Genomic DNA, 17,876 nt, shown 5'->3' with positions numbered 1-17,876 from the left:
GAAGTGCTTAACAAAGTTATACGCATTGGATACAATTGCCTGTGTTTGCTGGCAGCATCATCTCTTCCTCCCTTGAGCACCTCAATTATATTGCCTTTGCCAAATTGCTTCATATCTGTGCCTCCTTTGACTCTCTGCCAAGGAAATGCTAGACCTCAATCCTTTCCTTTCTGAATTAGGTCACAAATAGGTTAATTACTTCCTCTTCTTGAATATGTCTTCATGTTTCTTATTCTTTCCTTTCCTTTCCCCCCTCCACGTGCAGTTCCAGCTCCGAAGCCAATACTGTTTCCACTAAATATTCCAGATGTGCTAGTCTCTCCACCTCCAAGTGAGATGCATGTTCAGTTGAACTCAACTAGAGAAGACAGCTCTACAGTAGTGGCTACACAGCCACTTTCATCAACAGAAAATGTATTTCCTAAATTAATTCTGTCAAGGGAGAACGGAACATCAAATGGGAGTGGCAAGACTGATAAGATTTTGCTCAAACTCTTAGTATCGTCCTTCGCTTCTTATGGTTGTATGTTATTAGCTTAATCATCTCTTGTCAGCCTTAAACAGAATAAACAAGCATGTAAAGTTCAAAACATGCACACCATCGCTTTACGCTCTCTAAGATTTTTGGTTAGAAAATCTTGACAGCAACGTTGGATTTTTCTGATAATGTTTTTAATCATACCAGTCTCTCCATGGTTTTCTTCAGATCCTTTTAACCCTTAAAATCGATGACTGGTAATACAATTACATTACACTGCTGTGATCTCCCTCATTGAATTTGAACGCATTGCTTGGTGTTGCACAAAAATGCTGGTGAAAATTCTGTCTCTTCGTTTCTTTCTCTGCATATTGTTAAACCTCTGCACACAAAAAAGGCTGGCGCTAGATTTTGAGATAGGCTCTACTGGCAGATTAAAGAAAGTTCAGGAACTGTTTAGTCAATGAACAAGCATTTGCCAGTAGATGCACATGATTTGGCTGCCCTATACATATACTGATTAAAAGCAGAAGTGTGATGTAACTTGCAAGCTCCATATGAAAATTCAACAAAATGTCAGATTGGCAGAATAAAGTTAATCAACTACACAATGAGTGCCTGATTAACACCAAAAAAATGCTAGTGGTAAAACTCGGGTTATATGTTGATATGTCAACTTGTACATTAGTAGGTTAATTTTTATTTTTTTTAATTAAAACAATGTTATTTTAATAATAAAAAACTTATTTAAAAAAAACTCACACGTATCATTCAACAACCTTTTCATGTGTCGACACTCGTCCATTTCAATTAGCATACACTAAAAAATACCTATACTGGTATATCCATAAAAAATAAAAGTTAAAAAAACTAATTTAATTTTTATCTATTTTCTTTTTCAACCTTTTATTTATTAAATTAAAGGGAAAAAAAGGTGAAATTGAACCTGTTGATGTAAATCCCATAAACCATCAGATGCTAACGCCACAAACTTTGCATCAGGCCTCTCCTCTTCCTTAAAATATTGACCATTGAGTGAACTGCTAAGGATTTTTTTTTTGGTAAAATACAAATACAGAGAAATTGATGGTCCCTCCACTAGATAAAAAAAAAAAACGCTGTCGTTCAGAAAAAAGTACACTCAACACTGATTACAAGGGTATTTCCGTAAACTCTCGGGAAATAAAAAACGAAAATCCCCATTCCCGCCATTCAAACTCGCATCCTTTATAAAGCAAACGCCCATAACTGATTAGTAACGAACAAAAACTCACTCTCTCTCTAAGACGTGACTCACATGACGATCATCATTTTCCCAGCCGTTTTAACCACCATGCTCCTCCTCCTGGCCGCTGCTGAACCATCGCCAGCTTCACCACCCGGCTGCAGCGATGAACTGGTGGCCTTCTCTCCGTGCCTCGGCTACGTGTCGGCACCGCCAAACAGAGTCACAGACACGGCGACTGCTCGGTGCTGCGATGCCTTCTCCAAGGCATTGAATTCCAGTGACGGTAACTGCTTCTGTTACCTAATCAAGCAGCCTCTAATCTTCGGATTCCCATTGGATGAATCCAGAGTGATTGCTTTGCCTTCTGCTTGCTCTCTGTCAAGTCCTGTATCTTTGGACTCGCTCTGCTCAGGTTCAGATAATTAATCCGAACCTTTCAATTAATTTATCCATTACTACTATTAGATCTTACTCTTATTTTTTTTCTTACATTTTTTTTTGTGAAAAGTTTGGGAAAATTTAAGACTTAATTAGATACACAGTCCTGTAGATATTTCTGTTAACGGATTAGGCGCAAGTTAGCATTTCTGTGGAAGAAGGAAAATAATATGCTGAGGTCTAGTCCAGGGAAATTAAATTCTTTTGATACATAAGTTGCACTGTCCTTTAATTACTCTTTAGCACAAATTGCACAGTGAATAAATTGAAGGTATTAATTCAACTGAATAGCAAGTACTTTCGGTGCTGATCATTGAGGCTGGATTGAATTCTTGATTTTTAGCATGTGATTTCATGATATAAATTGACATCAAGTTTTCATTACCCACTATTATAAATAAATACAACTATAATTCACCAGCAGTTAGTTATTTGCATTCTTTGTGCTGCAGGGTCTCCAGCACTGCCCCCTCTCCGAGGCACGACAGCTTCAGTGCCTGGTAATCAAGCTTAATCATTTCTTCTTCATTGATATTGTATAGAATCAATGGATTATTTGTGTTAAAAAAAACATCTCAATTCTAATTTTTGTTAGAAATATGCAAAAAGATAAAAGAAGTTTCTGTCTTAATTTTGTAGGTCCTGATGATCTTCATCAATTAGCACCAAGTTTGCCACCAGAATCTGTTGATGGATCACCCGCAAGCCCAGTTTCACCTATAGCACCAGCATCGCATTCATCAGCAGAGAAACACAACAGCAACGGCTGGTTTCTACCTGGAGTCCTAACTCCCACTGTAATCTTCAATCTGTATTGTTGCAATCATCGTATGCTTACCACTTGATTGGCATTTGAACTTTTGTTGTAAAAAGTGGAAATTGGATGTTCACAGGAAATTTTGAATTTTGAGATGGCAACCGTTGTTATTATTACTGTTATTTTTTCTTTCCTTTTTGTCAGGAGGTAAAACATTCTTTGAGACCTACAGCAACATCTCATGAAACCCACTATTTCTCTTTCAAATTTTCAAAATTATATAATGTAGAAGTAAACTTTCTGCAAATACAATCGATCAAATTTCATGCAGCGAGTCAAGGGGGATCCTTAATCATACAATTTGAGCTGGACTGCTTCACTCTTGGAAGCTCTATTCTGGCGAGTCTATGCAAAACCCTTGGATTTGGAGAGAGAGAGAGAGATATCGATTTTGGCCTGGAGGCAAAATAAGTGGGGAGAGGAGAGAACTGTCGGGTTTTAATTCCTTCTCCTTCTAAAATGGCCAATGAAATCTTCCATTGCTTTTTCCATAATAATAGCAGCGTTATTTTATTTATCAAATTCAAAGGTTAACAAGCCTCATACAATAGTGAAAGATATTGTCCATTAAAGCATCAGTTGTGCAACAAAGTCCCTGAAATTTTTTGAAGATCCCCCTTCATAGGCACTGTTTTGAGCCAGTTCCTTCAACTTGAGAGCATTTGCTTTTATGCCTTCATCAGACAGCAATTCGTCCACCTTCCTCTTGATTTCATGCTTCGTGACCATCCCACCCTCGTCAGGGTTCATTTCCAAGCCAACCTTCCAACCATAACATACACAACTCTTGTTCCAGAACTGATCTCCAAAGTACGGCCAACATAGCATGGGAATCCCCATGTTTATGCTCTCCATAGTTGAGTTCCAACCACAATGAGTCATGTAACAGGCAATGGAAGGGTGAGCCAACACCTTTTCTTGCGGTGCCCAGTTAACTATCTTTCCAAGATTTTTTACTCTATCTTGGAAGCCATCGGGATATTCAATAGAAATCCCATCGATGAAGTCTGAACGAACAGCCCATAGAAATGGTTTACCGATGAGTTCAAGGCCAAATGCTAGCTCATGAAATTGCTGTTGACTGAACTTTGATGTGCTACCAAAGGCGATATAAATGACCGATCCAGGAGACTGTCTGTCAAGCCAAGGTAAGCAAGTCAAGTCCCCTGACCGAAAGTTTCCAGTAGATTTCCCATCATGGGCAGGCAATGGACCAACAGAGATTATGTTCGGAAGCAAGGCATTTGCTGAAGGGTCAAGCTCGTGGAACCAGTTACATAGAACCCAGTTGGGAACCTTCAGGATTTGATTAACAAGAAGGAGGTACTGAAACACATCCTTTTGGTTGAAGTTGGACTTGTTTCCTGGTCTCTTCCAAATAAAATCAGCACTATCCATGGCTGGTAAATTTGGTGATAGTTGTATCTTCTCATTCTTCTCCACAGTACCTACAGATTTTTAGTTTTTCAATTAGAATTGTCATATGAAATATTCTAGCTCTAACTCTTTCTTACTTGTTCTCCATCTAAGTCCCAACAGGTCATTTACATCATTAGTAGTTCATAAACTTACCATCATCAGCATCTATAATGCCAGCCGCAATAAGCTTTGGAAGATGAAGTATCAGTGCCAGTACTCCTGGTGCTGAAGGGAAAAAGATGGCATGTTTTAGCCCCATCTTCTCTGCAATCTCAATAGGATCCCGACTTAGAACCACGTCAACTATGAGACAAGTAATCTGGCCAGTGCCAATCAGCTCATCTTCATTGGTCTTCCTAATCAAGTTCTCCAAGTGACCAGGAATGACGTGTAAGAAGCTCTGGACTAGTCGATTATCATCTTTGTGGTCATCTTCTAGTGCTAATCCATCAGGAATAGAAATAATCCTCATATGCTCCTCCTCGTCAACCTTCTCTATTTGCGAACGTATGGACTCTGTAGTTAAGAATGTGACCTTGCTTCCATGTCTAACAAGCTGGTGTCCTAGTTTCATAAATGGGGCAACGTGTCCTTGAAGAGGTAATGGCAGCAGTAGAACATGGGCGTTGGCTTGAAGAGGACTAGTGGAAATGGAAGTGTGATCCATGGTGTATATTTCACTGTTTATTCAGTCTGGTCTTGTGATCAAGTTGTTGTTTATATAGGCACTTTATCATTTTTTTCAAAAATGGAGGTCACTGGGAATATCAAGTACCAGGAAATTTAGTCGAGCCTACGTGAGCGCATGGGTTGCTAACTACAAGGAAGCCTGAGAAGCTCATTGGTTAGAAGATCTCACTGTGTTTCAGTGAATGGATAGACTACAACTCTTGTAATCATTCAAGCGACATGACATTTATTGTTGCACAACACAAATTTTGTGAACAAGAGACTGCTACGACACTCAATTGCGCTTCCAGGGAAAAGAGGCGGGGAGCATTCCTATCGGGGCTCTATAACGTCTATTTCAAGAACATCATTTGTCCAAGTCCAATTTGTACCAATCATGTAAATTGCTTTGATGATGTACAATTGGCAGAGCTAACAAAAATTTAAGTAATTTTGTGATAAATTCTTAATTTTTTGGAATGGATATGGCATGTCATCCAAATCATTGTTGATTCATTTTTTTGGGGTAAGACAAAAATAAAATAAAATAAAGAAGCCAAGGACCAAACCAGTTTAAGAAAAAAGAAAAACTGATTGGCAATTACAACGTCCGCAAATAATGTTTTAATAACCATTATAAGTATAATTTTACGTTATGGTACGGTAGTACACAGGTTCCTGCTAGCTGCATCTCCGTGCTCATTCCTTTTTTCTAACATGTCCAGGCGCTATAAGTTTATATTTAAGAAAAAAATAATCTAATAACTCAATCATAGTGTCAATCGACTAATTAACTGTCTCTACCGGCTTTTTTTTTTTTAAAAAAAGAGGAACAATATTATTTTTACATATTTATATATATAAAAGGATTTACTTGGATAAATTATACACTAAAGGATGAAATTAAAAGAAAAAAATTAATTATACAAAATAATTTAAAATAAAAATAGTTATTAAAAAAATAAAGATGAAAATAAAAAATAAAAATTAGAGGATGAAAACAATTATTGATTGGAGGATTAGATTGAAAAAAATTAACAGAATGATAAAAAATTCAAAAGTATAAAAATCAAATTAGAAAAAATAAATTCAACAAATGTGGATTGAATCATAAAATTAAAAACTACCATAATTTTAGCCTTTTAATTCAATTGTCTCTGCTGTATATATAACTTTTAATTCAATTGTCTCTGCTGTATATATAACTTTTAATTCAATGAACGAAAGCTATGCCTTTACGTTTCACAAAACAGACTTTTCTCCTGCACTATATTAAAATTAAAGGACTAAAATAAAAAGAATAAAATTTTTATAAAAAGATTAAGAAAATTAAAATTGAAATTGAAATATTAAACAAAAAAAGGATAAACTTGCATTCATCGGAGAGGAGAGAAAAAAGAAAAAAAATTAAAAAAAAAGGCTATTAAAAAAAAACATAATAGTGTTTCTAATAACATAATAAAAGAGCTTGTTCAATTATCAGGCAACTTCATACACACTGCCCAAAAGACATGGTACTTTTTACATGATGGTTCATAATAAACACACATTAATAATTTTATTGATTAAAAAATAAATATTTAAAAAAAAACACAAATTACCATCCATATGTATTGATTAAAAAATAAATATTTATAGCAAAAAAAAACACAAATTACCATCCATATGTCCTTAGATTTACCATAAAATATATTTAGAAAGATAAAAAAAACCTATGAACCTATGGTCAATTTCTCCCAAGGCAAAGTTAACTTTTTATTGTTCTGAAATAAACAAAAAAGTTTAAAATAAGTTATAAATTTTTATTGGTCAGTTTTGATAACCATTTTAATTTTTTATGAAATCAAAAGTAATTAATTCATTTTATTGTTTAAAAATTATAGAAAAAAAACCAGTATAATCTACTGTATAAAAAACCCCCAAAACCAAGGCTTATTATTTTTTTTTAAAGAAAAGACAAAGGTGTCATTTTAACGGATCCGGGATTCGGGTCGTGACAAAAAGAATCCAGAAAAAAATAAAAATTAAAAAAAGATTCAAATTGAAAAATATTATATATGTCAAATTAGAATTGAAGACTAAATTAAAAATAAAAAAGCTTTAACAAAAAAACCAAGAAAAAAATTAAGAATTAAATCAATAAAAATCAAAATAAAATAAAAAATACACTATATGTAAGCAACTATCAAAATTTGAAACAAACACTAACTAATCACATGAAAAATATAACTTATATAAGTGATAAGGTTGTTATAATATAGAACTCTAATTGTTCTAATTGTTGTATTTGATTGAAACTTTACAGTATTGTCTCTGTTGTATATATAACCTCTAATTCAATAAATAAAGGTTATATCTTTACGTTTTACAAAATAGACTTTTTTCATATACTATATGTGTATTGAAATTGAAAAAATAAAATAAAAAGAATAATTTTTTTATAAAAAAATTTAAAAAATTAAAATTAAAATTAAAATTAAAATTACAAATAAAAAATAGAATAAACTTGCATTTATTGGAGAGGAGAGAGAAAATAATAGCGTTTTCAATAACATAATAAAAGAACTTGTTTTATTACTGGGCAATTTCATATACATTGCCCAAAAAACATGGTACATTTTGCATGTTGGTTTCGTGATAAACACACATTAACAATTTTATTGATTAATAAAAAATAAATATTTATAGCAAAAAAAAACACAAATTACCATCCATATGTCCTTAGATTTACCATAAAATATATTTAGAAAGATAAAAAAAACCTATGAACCTATGGTCAATTTCTCCCAAGGCAAAGTTAACTTTTTATTGTTCTGAAATAAACAAAAAAGTTTAAAATAAGTTATAAATTTTTATTGGTCAGTTTTGATAACCATTTTAATTTTTTATGAAATCAAAAGTAATTAATTCATTTTATTGTTTAAAAATTATAGAAAAAAAACCAGTATAATCTACTGTATAAAAAAATCAAAATACCTCAAAACCAAGGCTTATTATTTTTTTTTTAAGAAAAGACAGGTGTCATTTTAATAACAATGCTCTTGGCAATTTGCATAACCATGAAAAGAAATTGCATGTGCGTCCATTGAAGAAATAAGTAAATAAATTCAGGTATACAGGCAGATAAAAATCTAGTATAATGGCACCACGAGAATCAGAGGTTCCAGTTCCAAAGAGCTTTTCTAGCCAAGAGAGACTTGAGAAGACCTGGATCTTCGGAAGTCCATGACATTCCAAATTACAACTCTGGAACGTCAGCACATCCAACCCCATAAATAAAGTAACGGAATAGCATTGGAAACAAGTTTTACGCAATCAGATGAAAGTTACAAAACATTCACTGTCGGCCCTTTTAAACATTAAAAAGAAAAAAATAACTGCAAGTTAAACTCCCAAAGCCTCAGGTTGGGCTGTTGGGGTGTCCTTGACAGATTCACGCCAGGCATACTCCCTTGCTCCATCCCTATCAACAATCTTGATCACAAAGTTCGGCGGTGCCACAACCAACCTGGATTGAATCTCCGTTATACATTTGTCGACCAATTCAACTGCTTCTTCCACTGACATGCCACTGTGGTAGTGTCTGTCCATCATGGAGAGACAAAAATAAGACCCATAACCAAATGCTCCCCTGTCAACCTTGTGAAGGGTAGCGATGTAGTCAATGTAGTATAGAGAGGGACCTGTCTCTTTGTCATAGCCAGCCAGCAGGATGTTTACCATGTAAGGGTTCTGAAAGACCAAAAATTAAAATCAGTCTTGCGTGACCAAAGAGAGCATTTGGTTATAAGAACCCAGATAAGTATCTTGCATGACCACAAATCATGGAAACCAAAACACAGCATGTGCTCTCTACCAAGAGTGTCTATTTACAAGATTTCAAAACATAACAACAATGAAAAGCACAAAACAATTCTACTTCAACCCCGATTGAATTATGAAATACTTGAAACCTATGTTCAGTTGAAAAGCTCTCCAGAAATCCACTAAGACACAGATTATAGAAAATTAAGGCAATTTACAATCATGAATGTGCATTATAAAACTAACACAGGCCATAAATGAACAAGTTCCCCTGTATATATTTTATCTGGTTGCCTCATTGCTCAGGAAGAAATTCATTTCTGAAGTATCAAACCAGAGGCCAACATAAACTAAACTTCATTGGCATGTCCTTTGACAATGGGAAATTAAAAACTCGTACCATGAAGGATAATCCCTTATATGGAGGCAAGGGAGATTTTTCAACAGGAGACAACTTACAAAACCCAAAAAAATTATGAACTAAATTCTTAATTCTAAAAAATACAACCAGAAAACTCGCTCTTGCACACTAGACAGCTATCTCACTGATCACAAATTACAGCATTCATTGGTGCAACAGTCGCACATAACTGCATGAAATACCTTCTTTCCGATACCAAGGGCACACAAAAAATAAGTTTTAGCTTAATGGAGTTACCTAATCCAAATAGTCATTCTTAAACTATGCTTTAGTTTACAAATGCGGCGCTTAAGATTTTTGTTAGTTAACTAATACCTGAGTGTTTCTACATTTTTTTCTGTTTGTTTGGGGATGGGGAAAGGAACTAATACCTCAGCATATAATAGCTTGTAATCTTGGTTGCTTACAAGCACATGAATGACTTGTGGAACCCAGGTGTAAGGAAGCTCTTCTGTATAAGGATGTGATTTGTCCTTTTTTGTTTTTTTTATTATTATTACTATCAAGGGGGGCAGAGGTTTTCAGATCATATTTTTACTCCCATCTGAACGCCCCAAATAAGGAAGAAAGGATCATAACGTAACACATTCTTTCTTATCCTTCTCTCTCTCCACTTTTTGGTTCTTCAAGAGCATTCTTTGCCCTCCAATGTTGACGGATTATCAAACTTTCATGTCTAGAACTCTATCCCTCCACAGATCATTTCCTTTTTGCCCCCCTTTAATTACCCTAGACCCGTATTTCTATGCTCTAAATGACCCCAACAACTTACCCCCACCTAGCAAAACAGCCCCTACCTCTCAATCTCGTAGGTTTTTCGATACCATTCCTTCTCGATCATTATAGATCAAGTGGTCAAATTTCCTGATACTGTGATTTATAACAGTAATTTAAACGATAAAGGAGATAGTTCACACTCTTATTGCTCAAATCCGAAGTCTTAGAATGAGTGAACATGCAATACAGGGTAAAAAAAAAAATCATTCAGGAAAACCATGTCGGGCATGTAATCTCCACTAACAATAAAGCAGCCATTAATCAAACAAATCAAAGATAAATCTACATTACCAAAATTAGGTAATCAAATTCACTTAGGTCTGATTAGTAACCAGCATCGAATGGTAAAAACCACTCAAACCCATTCACTGAACATAATGTTTTTTTAAAAAAACCCTAAAACCCCAAATCTGAAATCAAATTAAAAAATAATTACCTTTCTCAAAGCAGTAGCGAGCTCTCCACGAGTAAAGTTAGCAGCAGCTGCAGTGGTCAAAGGAATCCCATTACGAAACTGATACAAAGCCACGTTCTTCTGAATATACTCCGTGAATTGAACTCTGAAAAAACAAAACCCAGAAAACACATTAGCCAAAAAAAAGAACAATCATTTATTAGCAAGTTAATATTCTGTAATGGGCAAGTAACAAACCGGTCGCCTGACTCGCCGCTAGCAGCAACGAGCTTGTGAGAGTCGAGTTTCATAATCTTGTCTTCGTTAGTTTTATGAACCAGGATGCTGTTAACGGCAGATGTGTCTGATGCTACGATCACAAAACCGTCACCTACTAGTCCAAATACGCACTCCATTTTTTTTTTTCCTCCTTTCTTGATCTGGTTTTGATTTGTTTCGGGAAGGAAGCGAGGGATATATTTTTATCAAGGCCACGGGGCTGCTTGTTCAGCAAGTAGGCAAAAGCCGAATGCGGACTTAGAGGACGCAGGGTAGTTTGGTCATGTCACATGTTCTAGCCGTGGTGGGCTTTCTAGGCGTGGCTGTTGCTGAGTTTAAAATTTTTTTGATACTGTATTTGCTTAGGCTGGGCCCTTGTGTTTGTTTAGGTTTAGTGCCCTTTAAGATAGTGGGCCTTGGGCCTCTCTTTTCCGGTGAAAGGTGTGTTTGAGAAGGGAAAGGAACAATTATTTTAGCCATTGGAAGAAAATTTTCTAGGGATACAAATTAACCTGGTTATGAGACGCTTAACTTCAATTTATTTAGAGTATTTTGGTATTAAAGGAGAAATTATTTTTAATATTATCACTTAAAATGATCTTTTTATTTAAAAATATATTAAATAATTTTTTATTTTTAATATTATCACCTAAATTGATAAAAAAAACACATTAAAAAATAATTTAAAGCAAAAACTATTTTTAAAAAATGGTCTAGCAGCAGAAAAAAACCACTACCTTAATTTTAATAATTTCAAGTTTCCGCTTATGATTTAAAAAAATATTTGATTAGCGTGTGGTTGAAACTCATTTTAAACTCAATTATTTTAAACTGTGTAATAAACGTAAAAACAAGCTAAGCTTAAAATTTTACTTATTTGTTATGTCATATATTTATAAAATGTAACAAGAGGAAAAAAGTGAACATAAAATGATTTTATTTTTTATCATTATAATAAACTTAAAAACAAGCTAAACTTAAAATTTTACTTATTTGTTATATCATATTTTATAAAATGTAATAAAATGATTTTATTTTTCATCATTATAAGTTCATAATGTATGTCTCAATTGTAAATAAACAAATAACTATCCTATAGTGTCACTTAAAAAACAAATGCTCAAATTCATATTTTAGGGCTAACAAACCTCATGTGATAAAAGCCTTTTTCCCACAAGTTTATTAAAATTTGTTTGGAAATATATTTATAATTATTTTTTAAATATTTTTCATATTAAAATATATTTAAATGATATTTTTTTTACATCACCATATCAAAACCATTTAAAATATATAAAAAATTATTTTTTAATAAAAAATTAAAATTTTTAAAAACACAATTTACAGTCATTCCGAAATAGTCACTGAGTAGCCTTGAATTGCTAAACTTAATTAAATTCAAATTTAGCTTGTTTATAGAGGGAGGGAGCCTAAAAAATATATATGTAAAAAAGAAAGAAAGTATATCATTCCAATTACTAACAAAAAAAAAACTAAAACTGAGAGGTTCTTATTGTTCAAAATAAACAGTATCCTCTCACAAAAACAATATTGAAGTTACAAATAATATAATAAAATGATGTAATTTTAGTTAATTCAATATTTTATCCCTATAATTTGACGTTGTTGACTTAATTGTTTCTATCCCGGAAGAAACTTAAACAAAGTGTCAATATAATAAAACATTCCTAGGTTGGGTACCGTAGCTTGCTCGTGTGGGCTGGAGTGTGCTAGCTTGTTCTCTCTTCCTTTTTTGTTTTTTATTGTATTTACTCTTTTCAATTTTTTTAAAATAATAATGAATATTAATTTATCATTTTTTTATATTTGAATAAAAAATTAAAATTTCATGTTATAATCATTTATTTATTTTCTAAAAACACATGTAAAACAATTATATTTTGAATTGAAATTTTTGACATCATAATATACCTTGAGATAATGAGAACTGCAGTTATTTTTTTTAATTTAAATTATTCATATATAAAAAAGTGCCATAAACTCAACGAATAAATTATACACACGAGACAAACAAATTAGAAAATGTTGCTTTATGATATATTTTTTCTTCTCTAATTCTTGAGTTTCTTCTTAATGACAGTCTTGAATTTATATAATATTTGTAAATCTTATTTATTTATTTTTTTATTTCCACAAAAACATACAACTCTTATTTTTTTGTCATTCAAGAACTTGACTTTACGTGAAACATGAAAGGTAAAACAAAATAAAAACAACTCCACTATATTTAGAAGTGAGGTTTTAACAAGAGTCATTGGTTTGGTCCTCGAGAAGAGGAGTTGGTTTCCGCCGAACATCAAGATCCACAAATCCACCACCAAAAATAGAGATACATCACACAAAAATCGGCGGACGTTTCCGTCTTCAGAGGTTCACCACCCGCTGTATCCACTTGAAGCCTCTATAAATTAAAACTGATTGCATTCCCTCTTTTCACATCAAGGGAGTAAATAAAAAAACATCAGCAGTGCAAATTAAGAAGATCTTGGAAAATGGCATACAAAGTTGCTGCACTGTTGGTCCTGTGCCTTGTCCTTGTTGCTGCAGTTGAGCTTCCTAAAGCTGCCGCGGATCAGTTCGGCTCCTGCTTCAATACCTGCGAGCAGCAATGCAAAGCTGATGGCCAAGGCCAGACCTTCTGTGAAATGAAGTGCGACACTGACTGCTTTGACAAGGAAGTTGCTGGTAAACTGCATATCAAGTTTCCTTGAGGAGCACAAATGTGTAAGCTTGGTGGATCAGCGGCACCCTTTCTCCATGTAAACGAGAGAATTGCATCAGATGATGGAGGGATTGATTAACTATTTGTATTCTTTCTCGTTTGTAATAAGTTTATAAATCTACCAAGTTTTTTATTCTCATCTTCGAGTATCCTACACAAAGCCCATTTACCTTGTTATCGCTATTTTTTAATTTTTTTTTCATTTAATATATTTCAAAATATATTACGAAGTTAAATAACACCTTTAGCAATGAAAAGATTAATAATATGGAGAAATAAGTATAAGGATTTGATTAAATTTTTTTATGTGGGGATTTTAAGGGAAGAAAATACAGGGATCTCTCCGAATTCATTAACTGCCTAAGAAAAAGATCATGTAACATAATACACATGCCTCTCCCTGCTAGACTTGTATTTATTTAAAATAATTAGTTTACGGGCTCAAAACAAGTCATTATGTCATATGAAATAATTCGTTAACTAGATGGAGACCCGCGCTTGGCTTTTTTATTTAATTTTTATTATGATTCTTATTCTTACAATATTTTTTAAATTGAAGATAAATATTCAAATATAATTGGATTATATTACCTTATTTTTCACATTGTTGTTGTTAAAAAATCTTCAAATATAATATATTAGAAACAAGATAGTAGACGGTTTTTGTTTTCTTCATGTTTTAATTCTTATAAAAGTTTAATATCTGTATTTATGTATTTTACAGCCAATTTGAAATATTATTTAATTTAAATTAACGAATTAGTTTGGGGAATAATAAAAAAGAATTAGTCTTTAGCTTAAGAGTGGGTCATGTCACGTGAAATTCTGCCTTGATTCCTCTCCATTCTCGACGCACAAGAAAATAATTTCGAAAAGAAAAGGAATAATTGTTCTGCTAGCTTATTCTTCTTATTCTCCTTTCAAGAAGCATCGTAGTAGCGGGGGATTACACAAGAGTTCCACTGAGGGTGGTTGAATTGGCCAGGGGAGGCGGCCACCTCCCGGGACATTGCGGAGGACCTGGTGGTGGGCAGGGTGCACCTTTCTTGAATGCACAGCGACATTCCCAGTATGGGAACGGACCGCCTGGACCAACGCAATAGGCTTCGACAACTCCATAACCTCGGTAACATGGCCTGCATACTTCCAAGCACTGTTGTTTGTCTGGACAGCCACCTCCGATCGTGGATAGATATCCACCCCGGCAATCTCCGGCCTTAACAGACAACATATTGGTTGTACCTGCATAAGCACAATACATTAACGCACAACAAATTTAATTAGGGCCAAAGGATTTCGAGGCATAACAAAAGTAAAATAAAATCTGAAATATTAAAAACTTAAGTATTGTTTTTGAGGGAATTAGGAGAGATTAGACAAGAGAGCGCGCAGGATCTGGCTCAAGATTTTGTTCAACAAACCTGAGACAAATACAAGGACAAGCAAAAGCAAATGGCGGACAGCGACGACCTTGACCATCTCCATCTTAAAAAACTTGGGTAAGAACTGAATCATCTCAGTGGGATTTTATAGCAAACAAGAAATTGCAAACACATGCATAACCGTAACTGGATAATCCTCAATCATCAAAATCTACGGATTTCTTTCCTTTTATCATCGATATAATTGACATAGCTGTACAGTTTAAATAAATTTCTCTTTCTGTCGAATATAGTCTTCACTTAATTGTCATTTATAACAGTAACTACTACCAAATCATCAAAAAATCGAAAATCTGTTTGACTACTCACATAATTTAGTCATTTATTTATTTTTGCCTAGATTGTAATGTTTGGGGATTTTGTTTGGGGATTTTTTCACCGACCAGTGGTGTCATAACCCTGAATCTCAAGTTTGTGATTGACAACGCAAGAGCGATATTAAAAAGACATCTCATTTATATTAAGTTTCAGAATAGATATATCAAAAGAATAATTTATTCAAAATACATAGCATTTTATAATTTTTAAAAATATTATATTATTCAAAACTGATAAAACAAAAGATAGTTTAAAACTTCTCATAAGTAATTAAAATAAAAATAATAATTCATAATACTCATTATATTGTCAAAATCCAAACTTAATTAAAATAAGGTAATAATGAAGCGTCTAAGATATCGAATCAAAACTAAAAGGAAAGTCTCGAAAAATAAGCAAAGCATACCGACCCAAAACTGAAGAAGCAGAAACACTCAACAAAATTCACCAAAAACTAATAACCTGAAATAATATTAAAAATAAGGGGTGAGTTCATCCAACGCAGTAAGAGAATAACATTTAATATTTTTTTTTATATTAATAGTTTGTAAATCGATTTATCTTTATATACATATACATATATAGATTCTTTATTGTCACCTACGCTAAATCTTATCTTTTGACTCGACTTAAACTCGATTCCACTCTGCTCGGCTCGCGACTGATGACGTGTCAAGTGGGTCTCATTGTGCTAACGTGTTAGACGACTGGTCGCTAATATGGCATGTCAACTATGCATGTTGACTCCATGATTATGTCATGTTGATGTCATCCCCATTTAGGTTAGTCACGTGGATTAGGCCGTCTAATGTACGGGTCGATTCAACTGATCTGGCCAAAGAAGACTTGTGGCTCGTATGGGGCGCATCAGCATATGTTAACGGGTGCAACTATGTCACATGTCAGAAATTTACATAATTTTCATCATTGGTCCCGTCTCTTCTTCCTTTTATCCACAATGGTATGGTGAAAACGCTATGTTGATAACTTTTTTAGGCAAAAATCAAATACCACTTTAAACCACATACTCTGATATCAATTATTGAGGATTTTTTCATGAATCGATAGTGTTCATGATGATTGCCTATTGGAGGTTTAGCATACTGACACACAATATTTAATGTCGTTCAACAAATCGCCTACATTCACGAGAGTAGTCCATATTATTAGAGATAGAAAAAGAATATAACACAAATACATAGAGGAGGAGGATCACATCCATTCAACTCAACTCTCATATCTCATTGTTGCACTTGCATCCCCTGCTCAAGGCAATAAGGCTGCTGTCATTGGCGGCCCTTCTTTCTTTCTCTTTTCTCTCTTTTGCTTTACTATTGTACACACACTGCTTTGCTTTTTTAGTGCCTATTTATAGATAAGAATGGTGGCACCAACTCCAATTTATCTTCAATAATGGTAGCTATCAAATTTGATATTTGGTATGGGTCGTTACATTAGTCAATAGATAGTGTTGTCTATTAATGGTTGCTGCACATTAATGGCAACAAAACTAATATATAATCTAACATATTAGGAAAATATCTCTCTATTTAGTTTTTCAACTAACCTCTTGCAAAAACTCTTAATAAAAAAAATATTGATGTTCCTATAAAAAAACCATAGTTTTTCGTAAAAAAAGTATAGTTTGAATGAAATCCATTTAATTATTTTCTAAAATCCAATATACTCAGAAATATGAGTTTTTGAGTGTTTGAAAAGAAGATGATCACACGTTCATGTCAATATTCTCTTTTTAAGGGTTCACAAAGTTAACGATTGGTAATAGAAGACCTAACACATGCAAAACAATCTATTTTGATGGGAGTTAAGGATCATCTAGTGATAAAATCAATGACTTTTAATAAAAGTTTGTAATAAATGAGATAATAAACTTTAAATTATAAAAACAAAAGCATCGGTTCTTATTTGTATAGATAAGTGCTCTGAAAATAAGAATATGAATACTTAGAAAATATGAAAAATATGAACCCTTTATTTGTGTATGATAAGTGCTCTGAAAATAAGAATATGAATACTTAGAAAATATGAAAAATATGAACCCTTTACATGGATGGTTCAAAGGGTATATATAGCATCTGAACTTTGTCATGTTACTTAAATGGAAGGGTTGAAATATTATATCCTCCTCTAATATTAATGAGAAATAAATATATCTTACACAATATTAATAAACGATGAATATCTCTTATATAATATTAATGATGAATATGTTGCGCATACTGGACCGAAAGTAAACACAAATAAAACACAAACAACAGATTTACGTGGTTCCCCAAAATCGGGTACGTCCACGGAGGTAGCAGATTGTATATTATTGGAGGAATGATACAAACACTCAACTCAACCCAGTACAATCCCACTTAACCCAGTGTTTCACTCTTACACTCGGTGTTTGACACGACTAAAAGATTAATGTCTTCTCCCAAGTGCAGGAGTGTCGAAGTAATAAATAACCCGACAAGACCGGGGTCGAACCACAGGGAGGTTATTTGTACAAATTATAAATAACAATAATACAACAACAATAACAATAACAATAACAACAACAACAATAATAATAATAACAATAATAATAATAATAATAATAATAATAGTAATACTAATAATAATAATAATAATAATAATAAT

The 17,876-nt window shown here is 33.3% G+C and overlaps 3 protein-coding genes across 3 annotated transcripts; 1 reads left to right on the top strand and 2 right to left on the bottom strand.

Moving 5' to 3' along the window:
- The first annotated feature begins 1,755 nt into the window (after nucleotides 1-1,755).
- Nucleotides 1,756-2,989, top strand: LOC105130068 (Bifunctional inhibitor/lipid-transfer protein/seed storage 2S albumin superfamily protein). The gene is made up of 3 exons (XM_011032401.1): nucleotides 1,756-2,118; nucleotides 2,597-2,644; nucleotides 2,784-2,989. The coding sequence occupies exons 1-3, from the start codon at nucleotides 1,776-1,778 to the stop codon at nucleotides 2,987-2,989; spliced, it is 597 nt and encodes a 198-aa protein (XP_011030703.1). The 5' UTR covers nucleotides 1,756-1,775.
- A 477-nt stretch (nucleotides 2,990-3,466) lies between these two features.
- LOC105130041 (UDP-glycosyltransferase 83A1-like) lies at nucleotides 3,467-5,172 on the bottom strand. Its single transcript, XM_011032362.1, has 2 exons — nucleotides 4,534-5,172; nucleotides 3,467-4,409 (listed from the first exon to the last, which is right to left on the bottom strand). The coding sequence occupies exons 1-2, from the start codon at nucleotides 5,045-5,047 to the stop codon at nucleotides 3,529-3,531; spliced, it is 1,395 nt and encodes a 464-aa protein (XP_011030664.1). The 5' UTR covers nucleotides 5,048-5,172; the 3' UTR covers nucleotides 3,467-3,528.
- Nucleotides 5,173-8,134: 2,962 nt separating this feature from the next.
- On the bottom strand, nucleotides 8,135-10,949 carry LOC105130040 (proteasome subunit beta type-2-A). The gene is made up of 3 exons (XM_011032361.1): nucleotides 10,704-10,949; nucleotides 10,488-10,611; nucleotides 8,135-8,781 (listed from the first exon to the last, which is right to left on the bottom strand). Exons 1-3 carry the CDS (start codon nucleotides 10,859-10,861, stop codon nucleotides 8,434-8,436), a joined length of 630 nt encoding a protein of 209 aa, XP_011030663.1. The 5' UTR covers nucleotides 10,862-10,949; the 3' UTR covers nucleotides 8,135-8,433.
- Nucleotides 10,950-17,876: the final 6,927 nt, after the last annotated feature.

This window comes from Populus euphratica, unplaced genomic scaffold, assembly GCF_000495115.2.
Source record: "Populus euphratica unplaced genomic scaffold, PopEup_1.0 scaffold17.1, whole genome shotgun sequence".
NCBI lineage: Eukaryota > Viridiplantae > Streptophyta > Magnoliopsida > Malpighiales > Salicaceae > Populus > Populus euphratica.
Note: the sequence above shows the minus strand (reverse complement) of the source record. Positions and strands in the feature narration are given on the sequence as shown.

Bases quoted from the DNA above. Each gene is read 5' to 3' on its own strand.
- LOC105130068 (XM_011032401.1), top strand. From the start codon at position 1,776: ATGACGATCATCATTTTCCCAGCCGTTTTAACCACCATGCTCCTCCTC. The intron at 2,119-2,596 runs GTTCAGATAATT...TTTGTGCTGCAG, and splicing joins TTTGGACTCGCTCTGCTCAG to GGTCTCCAGCACTGCCCCCT. The intron at 2,645-2,783 runs GTAATCAAGCTT...TTAATTTTGTAG, and splicing joins CACGACAGCTTCAGTGCCTG to GTCCTGATGATCTTCATCAA.
- LOC105130041 (XM_011032362.1), bottom strand. From the start codon at position 5,047: ATGGATCACACTTCCATTTCCACTAGTCCTCTTCAAGCCAACGCCCAT. The intron at 4,410-4,533 runs GTAAGTTTATGA...AAAAATCTGTAG, and splicing joins CATTATAGATGCTGATGATG to GTACTGTGGAGAAGAATGAG.
- LOC105130040 (XM_011032361.1), bottom strand. From the start codon at position 10,861: ATGGAGTGCGTATTTGGACTAGTAGGTGACGGTTTTGTGATCGTAGCA. The intron at 10,612-10,703 runs GTTTGTTACTTG...TTGTTTTTTCAG, and splicing joins AGCGGCGAGTCAGGCGACCG to AGTTCAATTCACGGAGTATA. The intron at 8,782-10,487 runs GTAATTATTTTT...TTGGTCTTTCAG, and splicing joins TCGCTACTGCTTTGAGAAAG to AACCCTTACATGGTAAACAT.